The 22437-nt window shown below is 38.2% G+C and overlaps 2 protein-coding genes across 6 annotated transcripts in view; one reads left to right on the forward strand and one right to left on the reverse strand.

Moving 5' to 3' along the window:
• The window catches only part of kansl2 (KAT8 regulatory NSL complex subunit 2), a 53087-nt gene extending 45304 nt beyond the window's left edge, over positions 1-7783 (reverse strand). For all 3 annotated transcript variants that reach the window (XM_048240731.1, XM_048240732.1, XM_048240730.1), the window contains exon 1: positions 7666-7783. The gene's annotated coding sequence lies outside the window, so the exon portion shown is untranslated. The remainder of the gene's footprint in view (positions 1-7665) is intronic.
• A 215-nt stretch (positions 7784-7998) lies between these two features.
• The window catches only part of LOC125293832, a 37255-nt gene continuing 22816 nt past the window's right edge, over positions 7999-22437 (forward strand). The window contains exons 1-4 of one of the 3 annotated variants that reach the window (XM_048241977.1): positions 7999-8144; positions 19446-19543; positions 19649-19788; positions 20864-20951. In XM_048241977.1, coding sequence (XP_048097934.1) covers positions 8110-8144; positions 19446-19543; positions 19649-19788; positions 20864-20951 — 361 coding nt within the window. In that variant the 5' untranslated portion in view covers positions 7999-8109. Of the gene's footprint in view, positions 8145-18467; positions 19544-19631; positions 20684-20863; positions 20952-22437 lie in introns of those variants that run through there. The other 2 variants (XM_048241976.1, XR_007193438.1) reach the window with 2 other exon arrangements.

The raw sequence follows: 22437 nt of genomic DNA on the forward strand, positions 1-22437 counted from the left end.
TTACCGTCAGTGACTGCCGTGAGAGAAGCGGGTTCTGTGTTTCGTTCATGTCAGTGACTGACGCGAGAGAAGCGGGGTCTGTGTTGTGTTGCGCTAATTTATTTTCATTGGGCATGCCGTGCCGTGCCGTCCACAGCTCTTCAGTTCTGACAAAGCCAAAATTACTCCTTTTGAAACAATGAGTGCAGGAAGCGCGTTTGTATGGTTATATTGCTTGACGGGGGGGGGGATCCCAAGCAGCTTTCAGCCATAAGGCTACTTTGAGAACATTTCAATTCACCCGACACCAATAATCAAAATGTTGAAAACTATTGCATGTGCAACTATTGCATAACTATGGCATAGCCTATAAAAGCAGTTTAATTAAATGGAATGTTAGTTGTAAACAAACAAGCTACTTGGTGAGGCTTGGCCTCACAGATGGGCTCGTGCCTTAGATGGCAGGAAAAACGCCACCAACAACAACCAAAACTACTCATTGTTAAAATATAAATGAAATGTAAGGTTTCATTGTGAATCAAGTGTGATAGTGTGGAATGTTCAAGTAATAACACAATCCAATGTGTGTCTCGATTGTCCCCCGCTGACCACCTCACACATTTCTCTAGATTTTGCAACAAACTTACATGACACAATGCCATAAAATATGCCAGTTTTAGGACACAGAATAATGTTTGTAATGATACCAGGTAGGCTTACGTTTAACAGTAACAAGTGTAATGAGCTATTCATTGTCGAAGGTGAAATTGTCGATGGTGAAATTCTTACTTTGGAAAACAAACATTTGCCGATATCATCGCCGATCATCAGAATTGCAACATATTCTGTGTGTTCTGGACTGCAAGTAACTTGTTAAACCAGTGGTTCTCAAACTTTTATTTCATTCCCCACTTTGATCAAGGGGCATGACTGATGATAGTGGAGATAACGTGTTATCCCGAGGATTTTGCAAGTCAGCATCTTCGACGGTAGTCTATTAAAAATATAAGTTTTCGATGTCCCAAACGGAGAGCCATACTTTATTGGTTTTTAACGATCTCTATGCTACTCACAAAAATGTAGGCACACTCTAAAAAACATTGGGTTAAAAACAACCCAATTACTGGGTAAATAGTGGTCGAGCCCAGCACTGTTTTATATTAGCCCAGAAAATTGGGTTATACGATCAACCCAATGAGTTGGGTTGATGGTCTGACCCAAACATTGGGTTATTGTAACAAAACTGTTAAACCTACATAATTGTTGGGTAGGCCATCTTTTTCAACCCAGCATTTATGTTGCTGTTTATGTTCAGTTATTTTCACTGTCCTTTCTGGGTTATATTGACCTAATTTATGAGTTATTCTAAGTAGCCCATCTTATTTTCCTCCTTAATCCAATCACTATTAATTCATAATAATAACAATAAATGTTTGCAAATTATGAATGTTACAATATAATGTTTTAAAATCCATCCAAGGCAACAATAGCCATGCAATGAAATAAAACAGTTCGACATAATTATTCATTTGGCAGTTTATTTTTTGAACAGATAGCCTAGTCTAAAAAGCATGTGATACTTCCATGAAGGCAGGCAGATTCCACGGTCTGTTTGGGAGGTCAGCCCTGTCAATCAAAGAAAAAAAAAAAAAAAGAGTGCATTAATCACTGTTATTTACAGAACTTTATATCAAGACTTTCATGAACCATTATCAGTGAATGATGTTGACTAACATTAAAAATCGACCAAGAGACAAAATATTAGCAACACACTCGGAAACCATGACCACCTATGGAGTTTTAAACATATCGTGTAAAGGTAGTGGTGCTAACTGGTAAGTTAGAAGCTACCGGTAACATTAGCTAAATGACTGTCTGATAATGTTACCACCAAGAAACAAAAAACACCCAGTAACATTAAGTTGCATGGCTATAATACGAAGCTACCCTGAATGAATTCATATACGATGCTGTTTGGCATGATTATTACCGAACGTGTGGCTTGTGAAGACACTAGCTTTACTTCGACTGTGTTAGCTAATATTAGCTGACAAACGTTAGCTGCACCCATAGGCTGCACCACCACGTAGCATATTTAATTAACATGGTCTGCTAACCAACTGTTGGTAGATAGCTATGCTAATTATAGTTTGTTGTAAAAGTTTGTTTTGTTTCTGTTCAGCAGTTCATACGCAGTGAACACAGAACTATGTTTTTATGAGTCTGTCTGTGTATATTTAACATCAACATTAGCAGTAACTTAATTGTAAGTTAATGTTAGCTAACTTTAGTTAGCATGAATGACACAATTGAACGAAATTGGCAGGCAGAATATCCATTCATATCACGAAAGGTATGTCTCTAGGTGGACTTTTAAAATGAGTATAAAAAAATATATATATAAAAAAAAGGTTAAAAGCCGATACATACCTTCCAAAATCGCCTGATTTCCATTGCATGTTGACCGCTGCTGGACTGGACGGTTGGAAGAATAGCTTCTAACGATTTTTTTCGAACTCTCAAATAACTATGCAGCTGTGTTAAAGTCACCCAGGTGCTGGGTAGTGTACTCCACGTCAGGTGGGAGAGAGGAGGGGCACTATCAACCCAGCAAGCTGGGTTACAGAAAATAACCCAACATGAGTAAAAACAACCCCACAATATCACCTAACTGCCTCAACCCAGTATTTTTTAGAGTGCATGGGGACATGATGAAGTAGGCTATCCAACTGTCGTGTGTTAAATTATTGTGATTACGAGCCAGTGGTTTTCAAACATTAGGCCCATGCGTGACTCGGACATCTAACTAAATGCAACAGGCTCATATCGTCCTCGCATTCGCAAAATGAGGACCAGTGTTTTGTCAAATTACAAATAGCTATTCGTTTTAACAAATTTTTATGATGGTAGCCTATACAAAAAGCACTTCATACTATCTTAATCTTGGAATATGGGGAGGGAAGTGGCGCGTCTGCAGTCAGCCAAATATGAATGTAATTCTGCGGCATAATTTGTTTATTGTACAGAAAAATAAAAATGACATGTCAAGCAGTCAATTGACTACATTGCAGTCAAGAAGTATGGCAAATTAAGACACTGTTTTGATTTGCGTAGTTGCGTTACCCCCAACACTGACAATAACATAGACAGCAAATTAAGATATTTTTTCGTTTTGTGGCGCGGCACCGGTAGGCTATCAAAAGCAGATTTCGAGTTTCGCTACCACCGTGTAGTCAAGCCTTAAGCCATACCCAAGTAGCCTTAATCGAGGTAATGTTTAATTACGATTTATTTTGTTATTGAATTCGTAGGCTGGGATTCCTCTCGGTAACAATTACCACTGACAGAGCGATGTACAGTGGCAGAGCGACGCACAGTGGCTGAAAGTGGTACTAAAGCTTCACGCCGCGTAATGCGCGACTGAAGTGGCCATTTGAAAGCGATGCCCACTGTACACTTTGATTTTTGCTACCCCAGAGCTAACCTGCAATGCAACTTGCCATCTAGGTAGTTAGCTTCAATTAACACCCGGACTGCACATCCAAATAAGTGCCCTTCACGACCCACAGTCCATCAGTCTCCATAGGTTAACATGGCAAAACTTGATCTCCTACTACCTAACATATTTCTTAAACTGCTTTTCCATGTCCTAGCCCCTTAAATGATAAGAGATGAATTAACAGAGATCAAGGATAAAACAAATAAAACTGAAGAGATGGAGAAGATTAACTAGCTGTAACATTAGCGAGTTGTATTTGTGTGTATTCAGGCGAATTGCAATAGAAAGTGATGAACTGTGCTACACAAACAATACAAGTAGTTTTATTGACATATACTCAAAATAAATTATAAGTAAGCTTAATGAAATTCTTATGCTCAAGAGCCAGCTCAACTTATTAGTAATTAAAAAGGTGTATTGTTGTGTATGTTGTGTGTTTGGGTGGGGGTTCTGAGGTTTGAGGTTGATTAGCTATGAGGAAGAGTATGACAGTTCAGCATCCTGGTGGCTTGTGGATAGAGACTGTCTATCTGCTGGTACGGGTCCGCATACTCTTGAACATTCTACCAGGAGGGTGAAGAGACTGTGGCTGGGATGCCTGGGGGTCAGCAAGGATTCGCTTGGTCTTTCTCCTGCAGCGCTGGCTATAAAGGTCCTGAATAGTTGGTAACTCAGTCTTTGTAATGTGCTGCGCTGCACTGACCTGACCACCCTTTGCAGAGCTTTGCGGTCATGGGCGGTGCGGTTCTGTTACCATACCATGCTGTGACGTTGCCAGTCAGGATACTCTCAATGGTACAGTGGTAGAAGTTGGTCAGTATTTCACCGTCCATACCAAACTTCCTCAACCGGTGAAGAAATAAAAGCCACCGTCTTGCTGACTTTGTGACCATACCTATGGACCCTTTCAAGAGAGTTCCATTATCAGCATCATAGTTGGCCCCACAAGACTTCCTTTTTAACATTCCATATGTTATCTTAATGCAGAGGAAGTAGATTGGGGCCCAAATAGAATGTTCAAGCATTGTTTTTGTTTACCTTGTTGAAAGGGTCTATATGGTGTGACCAGCTCGGATCCTCGCTGATGTTAATTCCAAGGAATCTGAAGCAGCTGACTCTACTGCCTAGTCAATGAAGAGCATCCGTACATAGGGTTTTTTTCTTATCCAGGTGAGAGAATCTTTGGTTTACAAGCCGGTGTTCAGTTCCCTGACAACCGTCGTTAAGGACTAACTTGGAGAACAAGCAAACCCAGAGCCGACATTGAAAGAAAGACGCAAGGTGCTTGAAAATGGTTAACTTTTGGCAGAGAAAAGCAGACTGAATTTCCCATTTGCATTACAGGAGACATGTAACTTTTTTGTGATGTGTCAGTTCAAGGCTAAAAATGTTTAAAACGCCAATAAAATAGACTATTGCTCTGTCCAGGGGCGCCATGCAAGCCAAAACAAAGCTCTGTTCTAGAATCTTTGATGTAAACCAGAGCCATATAAAGCTAGAGTTGCGACAATGGGTGTTCAAAATTCGTTAAGGTCACGTGGTTCATGTAAACTTCAAATAGTTCCCGGAAGTGATTGACAATGGATTAGAATGCATTAAATAGGCTACTGTTCAATGATGGACAGAGCCACAATTTTGGTTAATTGACAGTCAATAAATGCATTGATATACAATATTTATAACACAGTGTAATTATTGTGTAAACTATGTAGTTATCCTACCATTACAACAATATTAAATTAAATTCCAGACCTTATATCTTAGCCTGCTATATAAGGTGACGTTTTTTTCCGCCCTTTTACGTATGCGTCACTTAATATTAATTTCTGTACAAAAGAAGAGATTCTTTAGAAAACGCAATTGCACCCACCCCATAAGTGTATCTAAATTATCGCTATATAAAATAAATTACCTCGTACAGTGACTCGAAAAGCTGTAAACAGTGTTTTTGAGACTGCGTGTAGCCTACAAAAGCGCATGGAGCTCCTGTGAAATTTTGATTGCAACGAGAAACTGTAACACAGCTAGTCTAACATTACTTGTTTGAGCTTTCTACCCCGCGTTTCCTCTGGTAGTCACTGATCTGAGCTAATGAGCGAATTACCTAGCCAAGCCTAGCCTATCGTCGCGGCAGAATAAAAAAAGTTTAAAAGTTTTTTAACATCTCCAGTGTAATGGTGGGCATTCTAAGTTAACCGTAGCATTATACCTACCTATTTAGTAACCCCATGGTAGTGACTGATCATATGAGTGATTATGAGTGATCATAATAAAATATGAAACATGACATGTAAGTCCTTCGATAAATAACCAGGATATGAACTGATTAACATGAACAGCATTTTGTCATCGTTTGTCATTCACCGTGCTGTGAACAGCAGATGCTAGGCTAAAGAGCTTGAGATTCAGACAGGTGAGCACCTGGAAATGGTGTGCATTGTGTCAGAAAATAGCAATTTGATCAGTGATCATGCATCATCAGCGCAAACTTTCTGGGGATGGGGATTTTACACGATCCTTCATCACTGGGCTAGTGTGCCCTGCTGTGTTAATATGACCTGCTGATGCTAACAGCTGCAGCTCCCTCAAATCTAGGTTCTCTTATGCATAGGCTAGCTTTTGCCAATGAAAATGAATGCAAAATTTAAAAAAAACAGTCCTGCTCCTAACTGAAGAAACGTTTACGTTACCAACCATGTTAACAACAAACTCAGTTTCACTGCTGCAAGTAGGCCTACAAAGTTGGCTGTAAATATACTTAGCCATATTTAACGAACCAGCTAGCTTTGTGATAACAAAATCTTACCTTTTATGTGTTTAGTCCACTGAAAGTTATCCACATATCAAACGATTAAATCCACAGTTATGGAGGAATTGTTTTGGGGAAGCAGTTGCACTTTATCCCACTTTTGCTGCCCTTTTTAAAATTAAACCACTTATCCATAGCCTAGATGAGCATTGCATAACGTTACAACTATGTTGACATGATGGTAAAGCTAAATGCCCAAGGCACGTCACGTCATAAAAGTTGTAGGCTACAAACGCAAAAACTTAATGACAGCTCGTTTGTGGTGTTGCCTAGTGCTGCCTAATTGAAATGGTATAGGCAAGGTTTATCTTATATTAGGTTATTATATTTATTGGGCTTTAGCCTCTTTTAATTGATTTGATAAGGAACTGATAAAAACTGAGCAGCAGAAAAGCTGTCAGTCGATACATAAATAGTTTATTATTATAATTAGGTTATTAATACTATTACTTTACTACTATTACTGTTGTTACTGTTATTATTATTATTATTCGGATGAGCCAATAATGTAAATCTGAGTCTGAAATGTTGGCTACAAACAGTCTGTAACTGCACTGCTGCTATTATAAATTGTTAACTTTCGGGAACTAGCTAATATGAGGCTTCCATTAGCCGCCATTGTTGAAAAAAAAAATGGAACATTAGCGTCAATGGAGTTGTCGCAACTCTACCTTTATATGGCTCTGATGTAAACACTCGCGGTAGGAAGTACCAGGCATTTTTAAACATACGATACGGTATAAAGACGTCTCCTCTTCCCCCTAATTTTGCGCGATCTTAGTGTAAAAATGACTTATGACGTACCTAGCAGATAATACCACACTGCCAGTTAACTATAGAATCTTTGACACTGCATTTTAGTTAGCTAGTTGGTTAGCATTATATTAGGTAACGTTCCAAAAAGACGTCCAGGCACCATACGCCAGGCACACGGTTTTGGTAACATAGCAACAAAAACACCAAAGTGCTCTGAAAATGATGTTGAGGCCCGCTATCAGCGTAAAAAACAGTGTTTTTTGTTGTTTGGGAGTGCAGTAGGTTTAAATAGCGTTAAGAGTCATTCTTTTCACGTCTCAACTTAGGCCTACGTATTGCTTTATTATCTAACGCAATAATTAAAAGTGGTTGATAATCTGCTAATTGATATTTCACAATGTATTAACAACACAGATAATACGTTAATCAATTGTAACGCACGCGATTGACTAGTCGGCCATTTTTATCAACACGTCTGGTTTCAAAATGTGGCCGTCCAATCTTTCACATGACATAATGTCAACACAGGTATAGCAATATCCATAGACAACGTTAAAACAGACTTATACGGTGAAATCGTAATATATATTTTAAAATAACACGACTGAGCGCATTTACTTACCATTGCAAGACCAAAGATGAAGAAGACGTCCGTGAGATTCGACAGTTAGCAGGCTAAGACCAAAGATTCTAACCGTCTCTGCTAAGACTGTGCTTCCGGTCAAATTTAGAAAATGACGTCTCTTCTTCTTCTTGGTTTATTGGCAGATTATAACTTACGGTGCATACCGCCACCAACTGTACAGGAGTGTGTAAAGGAACTTGGTAGTAGATAACGTTAGCTACTTAATCAAAAGAAAGGGAAATAATAATAAAAAAAACAATAAATAAATAAATAAAATAAAAAAAGAATAATGCAATTCAATTATTCTAATCAATCCAGTATAGACCGATTTACAGTTAGTAAACAATGGAGCTGCGTGCGCAACCTGGCAACAGAAGTTAGTACTGTTTACCTCGCAACCGCTTGCAACGACATCAACAACCATCAGCTGATTGCCAAAACATGTCGGGTTGCTGTGTTTTTGCCTGCCAGAACAGGTATTCCTATGGCCTGGGATTAAAATTTTACCGCATACCCAGAGGGAAAGGGGCATTTAATACAAACAGAAGAAAACTGTGGCTTCAGGCAATAAAAAGGGTGAACTGGATGGAGGAAACCATTAACAACGCACGGGTGTGCAGTGCCAATTTTATTTCAGGTAAGTTTTGGAGAACAAAAATAACAATTATCTTGAAATATAATCTAATGTCAACTTCTCAATAATGCCCATACAAAAATGTGATATATGGCAATATATGTAAATCACATATATTATGTATATGTCAATGTATGCCTCACACATATAAGTCATACATGTCAAATATATTTCAAAATATAGCAAAATTGGCCGTTTATATATTTGTCACATATATTTTCCCAGATACAAATATATTACAAATATATGTCAGTTCATATTTGTTAATATATGATAAGTTATGTATTTGTACGCATACTAGGGATACCAATATATTGCAAATATATGTCTATGGACATATATTTGCACTCATATTAGGTAAATATATTGCAAAATATATGTAATGTTCTGCTATGTCACATATATGTAATGTTCTGCTATGTCACATTCATATTTATATGTCACAATATATGTATATTTCAGAAATATAACATTGTTGATGTTCCAAAGAAAACACACAAAATATTTGTTTAACCTTTTATTAAAGTTTATTTTTTCCACACAAACAGTGAGTAAACTTTCCAGGTAGAAACTTTTTTTCTCTGTATGGAAGTGGCACACATTGATTTGGCAGAATGCACTCAGTGTTCTCAGGGCAGCAGTCCTCACAAATCACCACCTGCAAACAGGGAACAGAGAAGATTAATATGCTGTAAAACACACAGAACATGAAAAGACCATCACTGAAGCACTACTACCTTCACATGCATCTTTAATAAACACACGCCTTGGCACAAGTAAGCTTAAATAAGAGCTATGAGATGAAGAACATGTAGCCTAATGATCCATACATTGACAAGATTCGGGAAAGATTCTTGAAAGTTTGGAGTCTTTTAACTAATGCCCCCCATTCAAGCTTTACTCAAAAGACTTTCAAGAATATTCCCCAAATCTTGTCAAAGTCTTCTGTTGTAAGGATGGCTTAACACTACCCAGAGGAAAGAAAATGTTAAAATGAGAGCTCCTCTCTTTCTCAATTGTTTCTCCTAGACAATAATGAGAACACAGTGATATAAAAATGAGATAATTGCTTTTGTCTCCCGCTTCTCAGGTTTGTCTCTGGAGCAAAAGAGTTAAGTTATCTCAGTGTAGACTCCCTTTAATATACAAATGAGATCTCATCAATATTTTAAATAATGCTCAGTGTTGTCTAATTTATACATCTCACATTTTACTCAGGCTGATCCATCAGAGAGCTCTCTCTGTAAACTCATGCAATTCTCATTTCAGATCTTTTTGGTAAATCTCAGATTAGGCTCCATCAGTTCTGTAAAAGAGATCTCTTGCTTGAACCGTTCTCATTCTAGTTATCTCAGTTTAGTCCTTTTTTGATTTACAAAAGAGATCTCAGCAAAGGCTTATACAATACTCAGACTTGCTCAATTTATGTATCTCATATTTTACTCAGGCTTATCCATCAGAGAGCTCTCTAAGTGAACTCATTTAATGCTCATCCAGACCTATTTGTTTTATAAATTAGTCTGATCTGTAAGAGCTCTAGCTCAGGGGTGTCAAACTCAAATTCACAGGGGGCCAAAATTAAGAACTGGGAGTATGTCGCGGGCCAAGCGCAACATTTATTGAATAACCGATGTTTTTATTGAATTAAAACTATATACACACAAGAAAAAAATAGAATGCAGGCATTTCTGAATATAGCCTAATAGAAAAAATATATTGAATATCTGAACAGAAAAAATATATTGGCCTATTTTTTGCAGGTGAACTATAAAAATTGTAAATAACATTTAACAATTATCAAAATTGTAATTGTAACTATTAACAGTTTACAAACTCTCCCTCTGAGAATGGCCGTGCTGTTTGCGCGATATCCTGTGGAACAGTCAAACTCGCTTTTGCAGCATCATCACTTGTAACTTGGCTTGGGTAGTCTGCCTTGAAAGCAGACTTGCTTTCAATTCTCCCACCTTCTGTAGCTTAAGCTTCGCATCCAGATCTTTGTATTTGTTTAGTTTCGTAGTGCCGTTTTATGTTGTACTCTTTAGAGACAGCTACGGTGAATCCACATACCAAGCAAACGGGTTTCTCCTTGAATAATATGAATGTAGCCTATAATCGTTTTCCCACCTATCTTGAAAGCTCCGATTATCAATCTTTCGCTTCGCCATTTTCGTTGATAGTTTGTCTGGTTGCATGGATACGTGTTTTGTTTATGAACAGAAAAGGCGACATTAACGATGCAACGCATTTTGGGATTTGAAGTGTTATCAATGTACAGTATGTAGCAACTTGATGGGCTGCGCTCATGCGCTGAATAGAATAGCGTGCTGGGCCAGCTCTAACGCGGATGCGCTGAAGAGAATACTGACGGGCCAGCTCAGAAATGGATGCGTTGTATAAACTACGCGGCGGGCCACTTCTAATAGAGATTGAATAATGACCTCGCGGGCCACAAATGAGCAGCCCGCGGGCCTGAGTTTGACATCCCTGCTCTAGCTGTTGTAGCTGTACAACAATTCTCAAATGATTTTCATTGGCTTATTTGTTTTAAGTTTACATTTGCAAACAGTAGGCCTAACCATGTGATGTGATCACCACACATGACGATGCTCTGACAGACCTCTGAAGTTCGCTTACAAAAAAAGCTACCATCTATGCCCATAGAAGGAGATCACCTGTTAAATTCTCGCGCAGGCCAGGGAGACGACGAAATCGGAGAGGCAGACGTTTTCCTGAACGCACTTTTGTCTTCAACCTTCGGTAGATATTATAATCAATGGTACGTTAAAGGCGGCACAATTTGATTTTTTGCTACCCCAGAGCTAACTTGCTAACTTGTTAGCAAGTTAGAGAAATCAAGTTAGACTCAGAGGTCTATGATGGTCGGACGTGATAAACTTCAAGCAGAAGACTCCAGAAAATGCAGTCTAGATTTGGCCCAGTGAAACCAAGTGAAACGGTGTGTGGGTATGAAGGATTGTGCAGAACTTGCCACCACGAAAACTCAGAGAAGGTACACTAACATTTTGGTAATTTGCTAACGTTCTTGCATATTTTTAGACTCAATATATCATTGAACAACCTGACAAAGCAGCACATAAAGTTAGCTAGTTAGTTAATGTTAGCTACTTGTAAGTTACATCACTGGCTGTGCCGCTTGTATATAAAGCTAACGTTAGACAATTTAACGTTGCTAGCTTACTTTGCCTTATACAACTTTAGTCTGTATGTTTTGAATGGTGTTAAGCCAAGCTGTAGCCAAAATGCACGGAATTTTAAAATGTCTTTTGGATGTCAGTCAAGATGACGAAGCTAACGTTATTGCCACTGGTTTAAACTGGTTCCAGCTCAATGCCACTGAAAAGAGGCCGGCAGCTTCTTAAAAAAATGGAAGACTACGCTAGACCATCAGATCAAATTGCTGAACAAACAGCGTACCAAAATGGTAAGTATATTTTTCCCCACAATATGTTCTCACTTTTGTTTAACCTGCTATAAATTACATATTGTAACAGGAGTGAAAGGGCATTCTTGTAACCCAGGTAAACTAGGAAAGTAGCGTTGCTGCGGTCGAGGGATCGAGAGATAAGCAAGTCAGCATCTGCGGTCATGAATAACTTACCAGTCAACATTTCTTTTGCAATTAATAGAATCTGTAGCATGCAAATCAAACCAGCTATTAGCCTAACTGAAATAAAACCATGATATATCTAGGTATGGTGAAGGGTAGTGCTATGTGATGTGGGGCTATCTACTGTATCTATCTTTTAATTACAAAGGCCAAGGGAACTTTATCAGGATGCATAGTATCCTGAGTCCATTCAATAACTGGCCTTTAAAAATAAAAATCTGCCTGCCTCTATGGGATTTTAACATAGGGGGTTCCTTACTTATGCCTCCTGTATTTTAAGGAATAACATTTATTAATTTACGATACCTGGTTCATTCACAAAGAATATTGGTGTGTTTAAAGGTTGGATTTTTTCCTCATTTTTTAATTGAGGCATTAAGATAAATTTCCAACAGATTATTGTATTCCTCTTTTAGTCATTTCAGCCTGGTTGTCTTACCTTATGCACAGTTGATGGTTTTATAAATTCACCCCTACACCAATAAATAGTTCATGTAGACTGTCACACAATGGTAAGTGGAACATTGGCCACAGCTTGTAACAACTTCATTTTTTACCATTCTTTGCGTAGGGATGTGTACACAAGGTTGTGTAACCTTGTGTAAGGTTAACTTGGGAATTACAACAGAAAGGAACACGTTTCAGCTAATCAAAATCAATGACTGGAACTGTCAGTTTCAGAGCTATTATTACCACACTGATAGATTGATTTTGCTTTTTATTTGCAGCCTACGTTATGCACTGTGGAACGCTCTGCGGATGGACAGCTGTGGAATCCACAAAGGTCAAAGAGGCTTTTGTTACGAGGGCTGGAGGTTCCAAAACATCCATGGAGCTGGGGTAATCTCTTATTTTAAATTATTTCCAATTGTGGTGAGCATTATTGGTGGGCTTTTTATAAAGGGTAGGCCTCTATTGCACTAAAAGTATTCAACTTTTATACAGTTAACGTCAAACTGTGTAGCTACGAAAGTTACAAAATCACATTGTCATAGAAATGATAGAGGTGAAATTTTAAGATATTTTACAGATGGGCTGAACATACATCAAAAGTAAAAAAAAATGACATGGCCAAAATGATTAACTCATCAACAATATTTGTTGTATGGTGTATACTGTATTTTCTGTATTTTGTTTTTGTTCTTGACAATTGTCAGTGTCTCTTGAGTGATCAGAGCTAAATGTTTTGGGCTAATTTAGATGTAATATTGAGTCATTGTCTTTGATTTACCGGATTGACCCTAAAGCACTCCTACTTGTTTACAAATCACTTAAAGGACAAATCCGGTAAGAATTGATCCATAGCTCTTGTTGGAAATCACTTTGTGCTGTTCATAGGAAAAAGAAAATATGGCACAGCCAATTCTGAGTTATGGACAGGGAAGTATAGCCCAGAGCCGTATAGAAGTACTTTTGGTATTCCTGACCTAATGCAGGGTAGCCGCGGGGTCTTAAAAGTCTTTAAACGGTCTTAAATGTCATGTTCCTTAATTAAGGTCTGAAAAGTCTTAAATTCCGTTGTCAAGTCTTAATTTTTTTAAACGAAGGTCTTAAATTTTAATTATACTAGCCTGCAAGCAAGGAGAAATGGGGGAAAAACAACAACAATGTGAAAATTCAACAGGGGGTTGCGTAACATCAGAGATCGTCTAATTTAGTGTTGCACGGTGCACCGATACTACAAAAGTGTCGCAATAGCTATTAGCAGTTGTCACAATACCTAATTTTATTAGTATCAATACTTTTAAAGGAGAATTCCGGTGTGATATTGACCTAAAGTGTGTTGAAACATGATACCGAGTGTGAACGTATGTTTCATAGGCCATCTCGGCTTGTCCCCTGCACTCCAAAATCTGGCGCTAGTTAGCCGATGCTACCAACAGCTTTTTCAATGGTGGTGCTTCGGCATCGGGCTAGCCATGCAAATAAATCACTGTTTTACACCCATTTACAAGGCTCAATGTATCTCCACACTTCATTGGTAGACTTCCGAGGGCCCTGACATTTAAAACGAGACATTGAGAACTTTGAAAAAGCACTGGTAGTTTACTTACAAGACGATTTATACAGTATCTTCACGAAGTTTAGCGTTTGCAGCCATCTTGAATTTAGTCACGATAAGTCGAGCTACGAGTAAGAATGAACAGGTATGATAAGGGATCAGATTCCAAAAATAATTCCGTGGAAATGCATGGATTCCAGTTGCTGCTACTGGAAGAAACTGGAATCCATGCATTTCCACTGAATTATTTTTGGAATCTGATCCCTTATCATACCTGTGAATCATTAAAATACCATTTATTTGCATTGCTAGCCCGATGCCGAAGCACCACCATTGAAAAAGCATCGAGCATCGGCTAACTAGCGCCAGATTTTGGAGTGCAGGGGACAAGCTGAGATGGGCTATGAGACATACGTTTACACTCGGTATCATGTTTCAACACACTTTAGGTCAATATCACACCGGAATTCTCCTTTAAGAATGACCGTGTTCTTGTTCGTGTGCACAAGGCATGCTTCTAGTGCCTCCTCCCCAAGCCTGTGGCTATGCGTCTTTTCTCCTCACACACATATGCGCAGCTGTCATGCCATAAACAGCGAGACATGGCTGCTAGTTTAGCTTAAGTGATTCTGTGGTAACACATAATAATCGGCTAATATCAAGTTGATTTGCTCACTTGCACCTCTCAACTTTGTGTTGCTAACCTACCTAGGCTATGAGATGTACTTAGGTCTACTATTGGGTTTAATGTCATTTAGAAATAGGCAGCACAAACTTTTACATCTGGAGAGAGCTCCTTGCTAACTAATTCTGCAAGCTCAGGTCATGTATGTCATTCGTCATTAGTGCTAAAATCATTATTGAACATGATCCCTTCTACTTAACTTGATAGTTTTTATTTACATTTATTTTATCTAATGACAGACAACAATTAATTGCATCCACATATCCTTATACATTATGTGCAACTATTATTCACTAGCCTAAAACCGTGAGACTGAAGGCTACAGTAATTACTCACGTATTTCTTAAAGTGACAAGCACTCAATTACACCTAGGCCTACACACCACATTAAAATTTGCCTAGGTGTAATAGTTTAAAAATAAATATTAAGTATTCAAATGACTAAATATGTTTAGCAATTAAGCAGATTAATAGTAATTATGCAGATTAAAAAATACTATACATTAACTGTACACTTTATATGAATTTGAAGGTATATGAAATAGAAACATATGAAATAAGCCATAATTTTCTGTGTGTGTGGAAAGAGTCAAGCAGAATCTAAGATGCCCACTAGTGTGAATGATAACACTATATTCAATATTACTGATGATGTCAAGGTGGTCTGGGCCCCCAAATCCAATAGATTTTTTAAGAATTATCGAAGAAGTATCGAAATCGCTATTCTTGATGTGGTATCGTCATCGAAACAATAATTTTGGTATCGTGACAACTACACTAGTCTAATTTCTTGGAATATGCGCATAAAACAATACTTTGGGTTTTCGTGACCGCAGCAATGAATCAACATAATCAGTCAAAAGGAGAGGACAGCACATCATGAGGAAGTGTTGTTTTAATTGTCATTATGGATTTGATCTGATCAACCGCATAATGGGTGTGATGTAGGTCTTAATTTTCATGTAAGTGGTCTTAAAAAGGTCTAGTCTTATTTGGGGTGGTCAAACCTGGGGAAACCCTGTAATGGAAAGAAGATACCGAAGGCTTTTTTGCCATATTGAGTCAGCTTTACTTTCTTGTCCATAGGTTATGACACATTTTATTGTTCTTTGTCCTTTGGACAGTGCCTGGTGAGCTCGAACAACAAGGCTTTGAATCAGTTTATACCAGATTTGCCCTTCAATGAGACTGTGTGACATGTTCCAGCAATACTCATCACTTAAACCTCACTGATCACAGGAGAAATGTTCCTGTTGAAACCCACTATCAGAACTAAACAAGGCAACGCTGCATTTAGTTGTTATGCGTCCTGACTATGGAGCCAGCTCCCAGATGACAAAAAAAAATTGCCCAAATTACTTTTTTGACATCAGGACTCTGAACTAAACTATTTTCAGATGCCCATTTTTTTTTTTTACACTGAATAGGCTTAGTCCAACCAAAACAAGGTTTTGCCTAGCGGTAAGCTGGATAGGGGTTAATCCTAGCCTGACAATACAGTTTACTCACTAGATGAGGTGAGGGAATTCAACAAACTTGTTTAAGCTTGACAAATATATCAATAAAATCTGTTTTTCAATTGGGCAACATATAGCAAATGTGAGTGGTAGCTATCACATCCCCCATTCTGTGTTTAAGTGATTAATAAGGTGTGTCTGATCTTTGTGCTGTATCAAAATTCCCACAGTTATGAAAGCAGACGGTCAAACAGATGTCTTACTTTGTATTTTTGAGTGGCTCACAAACTAACAATGTTCTATTTTCTGCTCTTCTCTCCCTCCTCCCTTTGGTTGGTTCCACCACCAGGATAAAAGACGAGATTGACCAGCCCACGCTTTCATCCACCATTGTACACAGTATTTATGCGGCTTTGGCACAAGTTCATTTTGTTTATGTTATTGTTTATTAGTTCATTTCTCCATGTTGTATGATTTATAGATAGTCTTAAATTGTCATTGTGCAGTTGGTCCGTACAATGCAATTTGCTTGTGCAGCTTTTAAAAATAATACTCACATACACACTCACACACATTATACTATATACAAAGAACATATCAAGGCATTAACATGCTTCCATTTCTTGAAGTCCATTTTAATGTGCGTCTGTGCAAGTTCCCATTGCTTAAAGTCCATTTTTAAAGTACAACTGTTTTGCTTTGTTTTATAAAATACAAGTTTGAAATGCTATGGAGTGCCCTATTTTTTGACCCTCAAACTGATATCTCAATTGTAACTCCTACTTCTCAACAGTTTCTCATTGCAATGTCTCCTCATTTGCTCTATTATTTCTCCTAAGGAGAAACAAGTTGTAAATGAGACTACACTCAAACATATAAGAGATCTCCCGTATTTCTCCTGCTTCTCAAACTAATATCTCTTATGTGACTCCATCTGCTCTATTATTTCTCCTAAGGAGAAACAAGTTGTAAGTGAGACTACACTCAAACATATAAGAGATCTCCCGTATTTCTCCTGCTTCTCAAACTAATATCTCTTATGTGACTCCTACTTGTCTTATTGTTATGTGTCTCATCTTTTGCTTGTTTTATTTCTCCTAAGGCAAAATTAGGAGAAATAATTGTGACAAAAGTAATACTTAAATGATCCTTAAAAGAGAATCACCATTTTGTCTCTTTAGCAACAGAAGGGATACAAATGAGAAGCAAAAGTTTCCTCTGGGTACCCTTCACAAACTAAAGATCCATTTAAGCCTACTAACATTCACGTTAGCCTGCATGGTTATTAGCAGCCACTTTAAATGTAGCCTAAGTTATTAATAGCTAGGTTAGCTAACTTACTTACACCTGATATTTCATTCAAACTAAAACTTATAATCATAACAACATCTCAGACAGGCTTGTTGTTGGATATGATGTTAACTATCATTCTAGATATTCCACATAATGGTAAAGTTAGTTAATGGAAAAGTTAACATTAATAGCTAACATCACTAACGTTAGCAATATTAGCTCGCTAACGTTATCGATAGCTAATTGATAACATTAACGCTAATTCTAACATGATGGTTAGACTGTTAACAAACGGATTTGGTTAACATTACACACATTATAAAAACAATATTTTTTAACTAATTCCCATTTACTAAAGGCCTTCTTACCTTGGATATGATGACAGCAGAGTTTGCACAGCTTACAAAGTCAGATGCATGACAGGACAGAAAAGTGACGGTTGAAGTCACCGTGGTTGGTGTTCAAAAGTCAATCAAGGGTGGGGATGGGTATTGCTGTGTCGCATGCGCATATCAAGATACTACAAGCATCCGTTATATTTAAAGTAGCTTTGGCCTCACACATTTTTGTATGCACATGGTGCAACGCAAACGCTCCACACAAAACATTGACACATAAGGCAAAAGATGCCGAGCAGCATAGTCGACACCATACCTGTGACACCAAGACATTAAAAAATATATTCACACTAAGTTCTCCATTTGGAAAATAAGTAGGCTAATAGAATCTAGTGTATGGATATGTATGCCACCAGATATGGAGACTACAAATATGTCTGCCACATATTCACACATAAAGTTATCCATATATTTAGAAAATAAGTAGTGGAATCTAGTGTATGGATATGTATGCCACCATATATGGAGACTACATATAAGTCTGTCACATATTCACACATAAACTTCTCCATATATTTGCAAAACAAATAATTGGATATAGTATATGAAGATATATAGCATCTTAAATGGGAAATTAAAATATTTTGTATGCATGTATGGACATATAGCTTTGAATATTTGTTTGACATTAATATTTGAATCGCATATGTCCATATAAGTAAAATTATAAGTCCCTGTTATTTGACATATATGTTCATATATTGCCATATATCACATTTCTGTATGGGTGGTCATGTTAACAGTCATGTGTTGCTTATGTTTTGTTTATTAGCTGCTAGCTAGATAGATGAAACGATGATGTTGCTTTTTCTCTGTGTGTCGCCTATTAAAGCTGCCCAGACAACTAGCTAACTCACTATCCTAAAATTGTCCTTATCACAGGAGAGGTGTCGATGGACATCGACAGTCCAGATTTTGTGCCCTCCGTGTTCGTCTACACAACAGAGGGGGAGAATCCTCAGTCTAAATTAGACAGGTCAACGTTAATGCTAGCTGCCAGCATAAGGTTAGCTAGCTAACGCTAGCATTCTCATACCATAGGCTGTAGCCTACTAAAGGTTGTGTACTCTCTCTTGCATTGTTGTGTTACAGACGAAGCTGTCACGTTTTCTTTGGCTATCACAGCCGTTTATTCTGATAAATAGCAGAATAGTGTTTCACAATCACGTTCTTTGCTATAAAAAGCTTCAGTTAGCTAAATGAAAACAAAAACGATTCAGTTCACTGTTCCCAAGTTATAACGTAAAAGTTAGGTTATCGAGCTAGGCTCCAACCAGATTAGCAAGATAGCACAACGTGGTGGACTTTTTCATTTAAGCTAAAACAAAACAAAAATGGTCTCTAATATAAAAATGAGAGACCTCCTGTGTGGATATACTGCTTGCATACCAACATATTATCACAATGAACACCTTTAGCTATAACAGTGTGGAGCTTATGTTATGACTTCCCACGAAACAGGCTACTGCAGACTGGTGATGGTGTGTAATAACTTGACCTAAAGTTTGCAAAATAGCACCAATAGATGGCGCTCGTGTTACAGAGAATGAATCTTTACCTTTTAATGGCAAGTGGAATTATTAACTCCACTACGTATGGGCAAACAGTAGTGTTACTTTGAATGAACAGCTACTATAAGTGAAACTTTGACAATGACTTCAATTTCTCTCACTGAAGGTTCAATCGTAAGAGGAGGAGGGATGAGATAGGCCTACCTAGTTCTACTATTCCAACAGACACCTCCATGTCAGAAGAACAGCTGCCAAGTGCTACTGGTAGGTATCACTACAGACACAACAAGCTAAAATATTACAGCTCCTCAACTGTTAATCTCTGAGTGACAAGTTGTTCTGATATTTGTAGTTGTTGTTGTGAAACAGAAGAAGAGGATGTGGTCCCCATTGCTGAGTACAATGCACTGCGTGTGAGCCATGACCGGCTACAGGAGGAATGTGCCAGTCTCCATCGGGATGTTATAAGACTGACAGCTGAAAACGAGAAGCTCAAAGAAGATCTCAAAGTCTCACGGTTTTGCTATAGCACTATCAAAAGTGACATTGCTCAGTTTATATTTCTCACAGGTCTTCAGACCATAGTCTTTGATTGGCTCATACAAACGTTATCTGGCACTGTTGATGTGGTTTGTAACAAAATTAGTTTCCAAGATCATTTATTGGTAGTACTTATGAAATTAAAAATTGGCTTTAGCAATAAATACCTGGCTTATAAATTCAATGTCTCTAACAGCACTATATCCAAAATCTGTCGCACGTGGATACCAACCATGGCAATTGTACTGAAACCCCTCATAAAATGGCCAAGTAAGGGAGCGGTACTCAAGAGTCTACCAAAATCGTTCAAAAATTTCAAAAGATGTAGATGCATTATTGATTGCACTGAAATTTTCATTGACAGAACTACAAATTTAACAGCAACAAACATGGTCAAATTATAAACATAACAACACTATAAAATATCTAATTGGAATTTCTCCTGCTGGGGCAATAACTTTTATTTCTGGGGGTTGGGGTGGTCGGGTCTCTGACAAACAAATAACCAAGGAGTCTGGCTTTTTGAGTCTTTTAGAGCAAAGCGATGACATTCTGGCTGACAGGGGATTCTTAATCAGAGATGATTTGGCAGCATTAGGCGTAACATTGCGAATACCCTCTTTCACAAAAGGTAAAAAACAACTTGGAGCCCATGAAGTAGATAGGTCCAGACAACTTTCACGGGTACGTATACATGTGGAGCGTGTGATTGGCCGTTGGAAAACATTTAAAATATTGCAGACCGTCATTCCCGTGTCACAGGTAGACATGCTAGATGACATTGTTGTAGTTTGTGCTGCCCTTACAAACCTCTACAACAGTGTTGTGCAGTAAAAACATGATTAAGGCTATGGTTTATGATTGGTTATGGTTAATTTTATTCATATACTAATACAATTGTAAATGAACAATTTATCAACAATACATTTTAATTGCACAGTATTGATGATGTGTTTTTATTTAACATTTGACTACAATTTCACTTTAAAGATGATGGTGAGAAAATGTAATAATTTTTATGTTTACAATTTGTATTCTATGCAGACCCAGCCCTGGTCTCTTGTAAAAAGTCCTGATTTCTCAGGATGCGCTGGACAACAAGGTCTTGCTTTGTCCATACAACAAAATCACAGTGAGAAACATTGCATACATACATCTGAAATTGAACCTGATAGTAGTAGGGGTGTGTTTGTTTCAATGTTTGTGTTTGGTCTAGACAAAACTGTTTGTCTGCCACTTGTAGAACCACTTAGGCCATCTTTGTACTTATAGGGGCATTTGATTTCGAGTACTCCTTTGCCACAACAGGAACAATTTATGATTCCATCTGGGGATGAACCAAGATGTGGCTCTTGCGGGGGCACGACTAATCCAGAGCAGGTGTCACTAAAGTTTTGATGGCTTTTTGCAGCATACATGGCATAGCACTGTCTTGCAACAGCCTCCATGTTTCTTCCCCAACGCACAGATGGAACCTCAAGTGATGCATTGCTATAATGCATAATGTCCTTGAGGCATTCTTCGCTTAGTGTGTCAGAGGTACACACACGATAGAATTTTGTACTTGTGATGCGACCTGCTCTGTATGTGTACCACACTTTGGATTGTGACTGTTGATGAGTTATTAATTCTAACTTTTGATATTGGATGGGCTGCACATTTGATTGTAATTTTTTAAAAAACCTCTTCACTTTTACTCTTAATTTCCTGTGGGCAACTCAATGTTGTGTCATATAGTGCTGTCAATCGATCTGGCAAACCCAATTCCTCCTCTGTGTCACTGCCAGATGATGCTGTGTCTGTCTCACTATTCTCCAGGCTTGGTAATACTGCAGCATGTGGAGCAATTCCACGGAGCTCCTCAATGTTGTCATCTGTTAGTACTAAAGAGTAGAACATAGCCATAGATTTATTTTATCAAGGGGCATGTTGCAAAGAATAACTATAGTACAATTGCTTTACCCTGTTGGTCACCCATTTGCCTGTCCTAGACACTCTCCACAGGAAGAGAGCTATTACAGGTAGCACACAAGATTGCAAAGACTATTGCCAATATTCTCTGAATATGTTGAATAGGCCTGTTTGTCAATCAGTATCTTTCTGTTCGCATTTATTGACATTAGCCTAATTGCGGTTAATGGCCACTAGAGTGCAATAACATCATTTGTTATCAAAACAAAGCTAATTGGTTGAGAGCACCAAATTTGAAGATCGTGACGTCGAAGGACGCGACAGTGAACTCTCAAAGTCGTGAGAAGCTGGCGGATGTGCTGAAGTAGCGAAAAGCGGGGGGGGTGGGGGGGGGGGGTTTTCCTGTGGACATGTGCCTGCAGAAGACACGAATAGGCGATTTTGCAACAGGTGGCAATGCAAACAGGAACAACATATTTTAAGCTAGCCTATTTCCCTATAGCACTACATGCCTTTTGTGATTTTCGGGTACTTAATAGTTGCCCCAGCCTTCTGTCTGCGGAGTTGACTGCCTGGTCTTTTGGGGTTTTGGAAGTTGATGTCTTTGAGTAAAGCTGGTTTCACTTCTTTCCCGCAGTCTCTCCAGAGACAAGGTCCAGATGTCACTGATGTTTCTGTCGTGCCCACTCTTTCAGCAATTTCAATTT

The sequence above is a fragment of the Alosa alosa genome, chromosome 4, assembly GCF_017589495.1.
Source record: "Alosa alosa isolate M-15738 ecotype Scorff River chromosome 4, AALO_Geno_1.1, whole genome shotgun sequence".
Lineage (NCBI taxonomy): Eukaryota > Metazoa > Chordata > Actinopteri > Clupeiformes > Clupeidae > Alosa > Alosa alosa.